Genomic DNA, 9,272 nt, shown 5'->3' with positions numbered 1-9,272 from the left:
TAATATAAATATACAAAATACAATTTAATTTACATGAATGGACGGAACACTTAAATTTTAGTACACTTGTTGTAATATAGGTAAGTGCACTTGGTTTAAAAAATAATCAAAGACAAAACATATTGATTAAAAATACATTTATCAAAATTTGAATAGTGGAATAATGAAAATATTTTTAGAAAACAATTTAATATAACATACAAAACACTGTTTTATTCACAAGAATGGACGGAATACTTAAATTTAAGACACAACAGGAAAACAACATTTACTAGAAAAAAAGACCAGCAATACCGTTTAGTAAAAAAAATAGATAAAATATTATTAATAATAACTTAAGAAAATATATAAAGAAAGCAAATATAAAAAAATACAAATTATTTCAGGGGCAATACTATTATACTATGCACTTTCTTTTCCCATGTATATACATTTGCACATGTATACTGTATGTAGGTCTGTGCATGTAACAAATATAACAAAACACTAATTTACAAATAAGATGTATTCACTAATTGGTACACAAAGGGACACTTACACATTTAATATTATGTGTATTTAATAATACTAATTTGAACCTACAGCATATTAAATAATTAATGTGCGACTTGATGATAAATAGTAGCATATTACAATAGTTAACAACAATATTTCAATGGTCTGGGAATTCTGATGAACATAAATTAGAATTTGCTATTTATTACATAAAATGATACGAGGCACATATTATACATTAGAAAATATGAGGATAAAAATACAAACCAGCTTAATTTACTTGCTCATTCAAATTGTACCAATCAACTTGAATTAAGACGAGTTAAGGTTATTCACAACTGGCCCGTTAGTTTTATTATTTTTTTCTTTCTTGACCAGAGTTGATCTTCATATAAAATCTAAGATAATCATTATATGTTTAAAATTATTAAATTACGCTGTCTTATAACTCCAACCTATCAGCTAATCATCAACACTTAATAAAACACTGCATTTTTTAAATATATTACTATTTTAAAACACTATGAAGAAATATAACTTATTGTTCTAAATACAAGATTTAAGGTAATATTTTTGTTTGAATTAAAAACAAATTGTACTCAGTTTGTACTACTAAAAATTAAATACAGATTCACAATTTTTTTACGCCAGTGGTATTTACAAGAGGTCATGAGAGAATAAATGTTTATAAAATCAATTCACAAAAATAACAAAACAATACAATATTTAGATAAACACTGCTAAAAAGCGAGTCAATTTTAAAACATAATGTAATCCAATACATTGTGAGGTTAAATAGATCTAATGATTAAAATTAACATGCCCATAATGCAGTTTAATGATAGTGTAAGAGCATAACCCATAATACTCTATGGAAAAATAATTACATAAATACAAGTTTTACAAATCACACATTTGAACATTTAGAGCCCTAGGAGCTTGCTGTGAATATGTAACAGACTGCAGCAGTACTGCAATATTTGCTTGATTCAGATATTATCTACAATATTTTGAGTGGTAACAGATCACTAACCGTTTCAGATCTAAATCCAAATTCTCAGAAGTGTAAACAAGAAATGAAATGCATTGTGTAAAATTATAAATACATTAGTTTCTCTTAGAGTTTCAATCATTCACTTTGTCTATGCCTATTTATAAGCAAATAAATCAAGAAGACACATACTAATAAAACAGAACTACTTTTGTAAATATACACACAATAAAACTAATGATCCTATTTTATTTTTGGGTAGCAGATACATTTGGCAAAAGTTAATCTGACTCATTAACATGTTTGACTCAAATATAGCCTACCTATTCAAAAAATTAAGACTTGCCTTAAAAGGTACGATGTTGAACTATATAAAAAACCTACAGTACATGAAGGCACTGAGTGCTGTCAGTGTGGCGATACTGGCTATGTTGCCAGAAACTGTGGTTGACCCGTTACAACCATCCTCCGCACAGTAACATTCTTCCCAATAGATTCCGTTCTCATAAACACCCCAGTTGCAGACACCTGTAACTCCAGTGTCAGCCACTGAAGCGCATCGTCGGATCACCTGTCTCCACCGACCATCCCCTGGAAAGAAACATTTAAGAATGATCATTCAAAACCGCATCAATTTCATTTTCAGTCCAGTACAGAACAATATTATGAATTATAGTTCACTTTCAGCCATTGTCATGAATGATGAACATTTATAGGAAACCAGAAACCTCAGAATTTCGTTGACTAGGGTCCACTTTAAGTCACCATTGCTGGTTCAATCTTCCAGAAGTTTTTGTCAAAAGCTCTTTCCATTATGTTTTTTAGAAATTCTTAGGACAAACCTGCATGAAGAAACCTAAGAACGGCCCCCCCAAGACTTGTACTGTAGGCAGATGTGGAAACGGTAGAAGGAGTCAGTACAACAGTGTAGTTATAAGCCAAGAGCACAAAAAACTAGCTGCTACATTGCACAAATTTTGGTCACTAATAAAATTAAAATAATAATTGTAATGAATACATAATAAAAAGTGACCATCGTTATGAATAAGAATTTGAAAGTTGTCTATGTGATGATACAAAAACACAGAATAGCCATTACAGTATAAGTAGTGTGGTACGTGGAATCAATGGCATTCTACTCTACTTGAAAAACTTCAAAGACGAGGAGTAGCAAAACGATCTCTTAATTGGTTTACATCGTACATCTCACTGAAAGATCTCAATACGTAGAAATAACTCACTTGACAAATTACAATAGAATTATTAAATCATGCTCAACTTATAAGCCAATAGTTTTCGGAGTGCTACAAGGCTCAATATTAGGGCCCTTGCTTTTTTTTGCTATCTATGTGGAATGAAAGATTCTTTAATATATAATACAAATTCAACACTATGTCTGTATGCTGATGACTCGAATTTGCTAATATCATCCAACTCAATAGAGCAAACAGAAATGTTCGCTTGTGTAGAATTGGAAAGTATCGGAAATTTTCTTAATAAACATAACTTGATGATGAATTTACAAAAAACTAAATTTATAAATTTTAAGACAAAACAAAATAGACAGAAGGAGCCAACAACAATAAGCTATAACTCACAAAATATTGATGAAGAAATTAGTACCAATTTTTTGGGTTTAACACTAGATCAGCACTTGAATTGGGATGAAATGAAATGAAATGAAATGAAAAATCATTTATTTATACAGGCAAAGTTAATGCCTGGGCATGGGATAAACATGTCCACAAAATTTTAAGTAAAATTAATTCCGGAATTCATGCTTTATCAAGTATGTCTTTTACTGTGTTTTAAAAACTTTAAAAAATATATATTTTGTACATGTGCATTCACATATCTCGTTTGGCATAGCACTCTACGGCTTAACAAAAATATGTAGGCTAATCTAGTATAGCATTTTAAAGGAGCAAAAAAGAGCGGTTAGAATCATGCTTAAGCTGCAGCGTGATGAGTCAGCTAAAGAACATTTTAAGGACCCAAAAATCGTTACTGTTTACAGGCAGTATATATATGAATCAATAATAATTGAAAAAAAAACAAGAAGTATATTCGGAACCAAAAGAAAAATCCCATTCTTATAATTTAAGAAATAAGAACGAAAATGTACAACCACACAGGACAAAATTTTTTGAAAAGAAACCATCTTATGCAGGTAATAGATTTTTTAAATTTATTTCAAAAAATATTAAAAAAGAAACAGATCCAAACAAATTAAAAAAAAATATTGAAAGAGTTTTTAATGTATTTAGCAATTTATTCTTTTGAAGGTTTTTTTAACCTCCCTCAGTCGCTATGATAGTTGAAATTATCTTACTAGATTTGTAAAATGTATTTGTTGTTTTTATAACCATTCCTCATGTTTTGCTGTTTTTATCCTGTTGAATTATTTTGACTGTATTTATTGTACAATGTAGGCTACATAAAAACGAATAAAGATATTTGAATTGAATTGGTTGTTTACTTCACAAGGTCACCAATTACCACCAATGAGTTCATTTAATTACTTTCCGTGGGTTTTAATTTTTGCCAAGCCTATCTATACATAGTCTCTCTAAATATATTTTTTTTAATAGGTGTGAATATGTGTGAAACAAAGGTAAAACCGTATGTACACTGCATTTAAAATATTTTATTATTACCTAAACCTGTACTAAAGCATGTCCATGTTAGTTATTTCATGGGCATTTTAGGTTAGGTTTCCATTATCCACCAACACTTTACCATCATCATGGATCAACTGTTGATTCTATCACAAGCACAGAAACCGAGATTAAATTCCATTCAAACGAATCAATGTTCCTGAGGGGAAACAATCAGGAAAAAAGTTGTAAAAACTAAAGTCAACAAAGAGTGGGAAGGGAGTGAATGTGCCTAACTTAGGAAGACAAAAGAAAAATAATACTTATAAAAAGTTGAGCTGTGAAAATATGCATGAACACCAGAAGAAACGGACTAATATGCTCAATAAAGGCCATAACAAATAACTTATATTTTAAATTGTTGGGAAATCTAGTATACATGCATTTTCTGAGTTTGAACAAGGCTAAGCATATTTAACAAATTTGATGGAGACAGTGTCTTATAGGCCTAGTTTAGGGGCTACTTGATAAAATCACATTGGTTAGGCATCAGTATACTTACAAATAAATCCTCGGGGGCCTTGTTGCGTAATCTTCATGCAAAAGGACCCTGGAGCAACAGTTTCGTCACTATTACAATCCACAGCTATGTGCCGGTCCTTCTGAAACTTCTCGTATGCGCCACAGTTGTCCTCTCCCTTGGGATCTTGATGAGAAGAACACTGATAACAGCGAACTGCATCGCCTGCAAAGAAATCACAACATGATATTTGAGCCTGTGTGGAATCAATTAATTGGTAAGTTTACAAAATTACAACCTACAGTAGAACAAAATTCAACTAAATATTTCTACACTAAGGCCTATATTAAAATTATGCAATGGGTGAGCTAAGGGCTGGCTGGGCAATGCTAAGTAAAGAGTAAGGTACAGTAGGTAGGCCCTTTGTATTGAGATACATAATTAGAAAGGGGGTGAGTAGCCTACTGAGTAACTATTAATGTGTTTTTTCGGTATCACTACCTACTTCAAAAGGCAAGCATTTATTAAATAGTATTTTGCAGTGTCTTACCCAGGGTTTTAATTAGACAAAAAAGTCTGGAGATAACATAAACTAACAACTCGGTTCATTATGACCTCCCATCCCAACATGTCTAAATAAGGACTAGGTGTAAGTGGTCATGCAGCCCATTTATATCCCCGTAGTGAGACAACATTCCCTTTAAAGAAAATATTATTGACTAATTGATTTTAATCAACAATAGGCTATTGTTAAATCTTTCCCTCATTCACAAGTTTGCGAATTCTGAAAATTCCCCTGGATTCTAAACTATCCATTCATAAATGTAGGTACCGCTTTAGATTGTTCTAAGCTTAAAACGGAAGTTCATAACAAATATTCAGAACTATTCGAGGAAAAGATTGGTGAGGCTCCATATGTCTGCAATTTAACTCCTAAAGATAATGCTCGTCCAGTATTTTTAAAGCCAAGGATAGTTCCTTGCACTTCTAGATGAGGTTGAAGCTGAATTAGATCGGTTGGAAAATCTAAAAATTATTGAAAAAATGGACAACACACAATGGGAAGTCCTCTAGACGTCGTTCCAAAGCCAGACGGGAAAGTGAGGCTATGCTTTGAATATAAGACTACCATTAATTCACAGCTTGAAGAGACAAGATATAGCTACTATACCAGTCATAGATGAAATCAAGGCCTATAAAATCCAATGTATGTTTGTTTGTTTGTTTGTCCTTTATGGACTCCGAAACTGCTCGACAGATTGTAATGAAACTTTCAGACATTATCTACTATCGAGGAACCTATCTAATGAAAATGTTATCTTTTGGCATTAAAATGGCCCCAAGCGAATTTTCCAAGTTCATTGACACAGTGCTACAAGGACTTGAATACACCCTTGCTTATTTCAATGACATTGTAATTTGGGGTTCCAAAAGGTTGCTTACTTTTTTGTTTGTCTCGTCTAGAAAAGTTCAGTTTGCATGTCAACAAAGACAAAAGTAGATTTTTTAAAGAGGATTTAACATATCTTGGTCACAAAATCAGCAAGCAAGGAATTCAAAAGAGCCTGGAGAGAGCGAAAGCTATTCTTAATACCCCTAGTCCTATGTTTCATATTATTCAAAGTTTATTCCTAATGTATCAACCACTATGTATCCAATTTACCAACGCCTCAAAAGGAAAAAAGGACGTTTCCAGTGGACAGAAGATTGTGAGAGAGCTGCTAATAAAATCAAGGCAGCGATTGCTAGTTTCTAGTGATATATAAATCTATATAGGTTCCCATGGTCACGTTCGTCGCAATAAATACCTACCATTTGTTTTTTTAAGCTCTTTAAAAAGGTGTGAAAAGAAAAATTGATAAATTTTGTGTTTTAAGGGTTAAAAATGAGAAAACCCAATTTTTACCCCATAATACCCCCCATTGAACCCCGTTCCCATGGTCCGATCATGCTGCTTCGCGATCTCATTCAAGTTTATCCCGCCTTACACCTTCAAACCATTTTGTCAAAATCGGACAAAAATTACTCAAGTTATCATCTGGATGGACACACACACACACACACATATATATATCTATACTTACCACTTACCATCTTTTTTGTACATTTAACTTACCGTCTTGTGAGTAACAGTAAGTTATAAGCGTAAATATATGTTTTAAGTGTTAAGAAGACCTTTCTTTTATTTACTTTCCATAAATATATAACTTATATATATATAAAGTTGAACGAATGGTGTTTTTGGCCTGTGGGGACATCAAAATGGAAAATTAAATCGGTCCTAGGGCCTAAGTAAGTCTTACCTAAGACCTACGGTAACAGCTACTTCCCTATAGGGAAATTCGCTAAAACCCCAGAAAATTGGACAAAACTTGTAATGCAAGGTAATCTTGCATAAAAACACCTAGGCCTATATTATCCTTGAAGAATTCAGCCATAAAAATCGACATAACATAGGCCTAACAGCAATTGAAATTGTTCATAATAACGATTCCATACTTACTAGTCGATATTAAAATGCATGATACCAGGCATACAGTGAACGCAGTATATCTAAAATTGTGTTTCATTTTTGTAAAGAAACAAAATAATATGTGTTTAATAATGTAACAAAACGTAAGTAGTAACTGGCACTATTGAAAGTAAACAGAAACAGAAACACCAAAAACAGTCCAACAGCCCAACCCACTTTTACAATGCAGACAACATCACGGGAATTAATCGAATCGTGTTTCAGGATCAGGATACTGTATAATATACATAAAAATACACGGCTAAGCTGAGAGAAAAATCTAATTTTATAACAACATTATATAGAGATATGCCGTATCTTATAAACATGTCATATAAGTGTGTTAAATATAAAGGTTCTATAAGCTTGTGCACGGCCACAATTGCTGATTGTATACATAATTGCTAGCAGCTATATCCGTGCCTTTAATCGGGGTGGGGTGCGGGGTCAGTATGCAAAAGAAACAATGTTGGGTCTTTGAAAATGCCTTAAAAATGGTTTCACTCCTACCATTTAATTATAAGTAACGAAATTGGACTGAATTAATTAACTTGATAATAGTACGTTTGTGTTTACTCGATTGTGAACACTTATTTAATTAGGCTACCTAGGCACTGAGCTATAATTCTAACAGGAGGTAGCCCTGAATGTCAAAGATGCGTGTCGCCAGCCGCCATGTTTGCGTGAGGCGGGTGTCATAAGAAGCCATGTTATTTTGCTATGACAAAAAAACTCACTGCTATACCAACCTAGTTATAAGAAGCCATGTTATTGCTATGATAAGAAAACCCACTGCTATACCAACCTAACAAAATCAGTGACACGCTTTTGACAGATTTCTGCCATGGCAGTGCTACCTCCGGTTATAATTTTAGCTCAGTGTACCTAGGATACAAAACCAACGATAGATTTTAAAGTACGTATTATAATAGTATAATTTTCTAACATATTTTAGTGAAATCATAATCAGGCAAATTGTGGCACAAGCTGTGCCAGGGTTCCTTCCATCATGGTTATTACTATTACTAGGTGTACGATGCGGTTGTCTGCTTGTATTATTGATCGGAGCTGGCATAATCCAATACTTTTCTAAAGTCAATGGTACATTTTATGTTCCTGGTAAATGAGATTAAATACTTGCAGATCCAATACTTAAATACTTTTTCAATGAAATGGTGACCATAAAGAGTAGGTATTTTAAGCCAAGTATGAATGGAGATGAGTGTAGGATGAGTGGTGCCATTTTGTAGTCTTTATGTTAGTGACTATAAGGTTATAACGTTATAAGGCTGACATATTCCTTAGACCAAGGCCCCACTAGAAAACTAGTGGGGCCTTGCTTAGACACAGCTGTTAATTAGTAGCTCATACAGCTAATGGCAACCAAGGGACCTTTATAGTGAAATCCGAACATCCCGAACCACATTTTTGCCTTGGTATACGAATTTGCAGGAACCAAAGTCTATGTTTCATCTGGTTATTATATTAAATGTCTACTTGCAGTAATGTCAATGATACATTTGGTTCGCATAATGGTTACGGAGAAAATTAAAAAAATATAAACTTTGAATTTCCATGTTATTCTTATAAACTGTTGTAGTTTTGCTTATTTTGATCAAATTTGGAAAACACACTCATTTCTTACAAAACTATTGACATTTTACAAAAAAATCACTTTTTTACCCTCCCTGCTGCAGCAAACTTAAGTACTCGTTAAATTAGTTCTTAAATAGGGAATAAATGTGATATTTTTAAGGAGGTATTTTAGTCTGCTAGCTAGTCTGCAGGATTGCTGTGGCGGGGGTATTTTCTTATTTAAGAAACAATTTTGGTTTCAAACTAAAGCTTATAATGTCCTCTTTGGAGGCAATACCAATTTTTGTCTTAACTCACGGCAGTTTTCATTTACCTAAGTGTTTTATCAAAGCTTGTCGTAAAAATCACATTTTTAGAAAAGGGAACTCTTGTCGGCCTATTTGTAAGATATTTTGTTCTCTGTAAACTGAACTTTGTTGTAGTTCTCTAAATTTCCATTAGAATGCATTAGAGTTCATTTTTCGGCCTAAAAGTCTGTTTATAAAGTGAACTAGCTGTACCCGCGGGCTTTGCCCCGCTTAACTTCATAAGTATTCGCATGGCTCAATCACGTCCTCGTTG

The 9,272-nt window shown here is 32.9% G+C and overlaps 1 protein-coding gene across 1 annotated transcript; it reads right to left on the bottom strand.

Moving 5' to 3' along the window:
* Positions 1–1,136: 1,136 nt before the first annotated feature.
* LOC128990232 (uncharacterized) lies at positions 1,137–7,255 on the bottom strand. The gene is made up of 3 exons (XM_054412531.1): positions 7,107–7,255; positions 4,646–4,828; positions 1,137–2,077 (listed from the first exon to the last, which is right to left on the bottom strand). Exons 1-3 carry the CDS (start codon positions 7,171–7,173, stop codon positions 1,854–1,856), a joined length of 474 nt encoding a protein of 157 aa, XP_054268506.1. The 5' UTR covers positions 7,174–7,255; the 3' UTR covers positions 1,137–1,853.
* Positions 7,256–9,272: the final 2,017 nt, after the last annotated feature.

This window comes from Macrosteles quadrilineatus, unplaced genomic scaffold (genome assembly GCF_028750875.1).
Source record: "Macrosteles quadrilineatus isolate MER2022 unplaced genomic scaffold, UCM_ALF_1.0 Scaffold_3__2_contigs__length_128488019, whole genome shotgun sequence".
NCBI lineage: Eukaryota > Metazoa > Arthropoda > Insecta > Hemiptera > Cicadellidae > Macrosteles > Macrosteles quadrilineatus.
The sequence above is the reverse complement of the archived record's forward strand: the minus strand, read 5'-3'. Positions and strand labels throughout refer to the sequence as shown.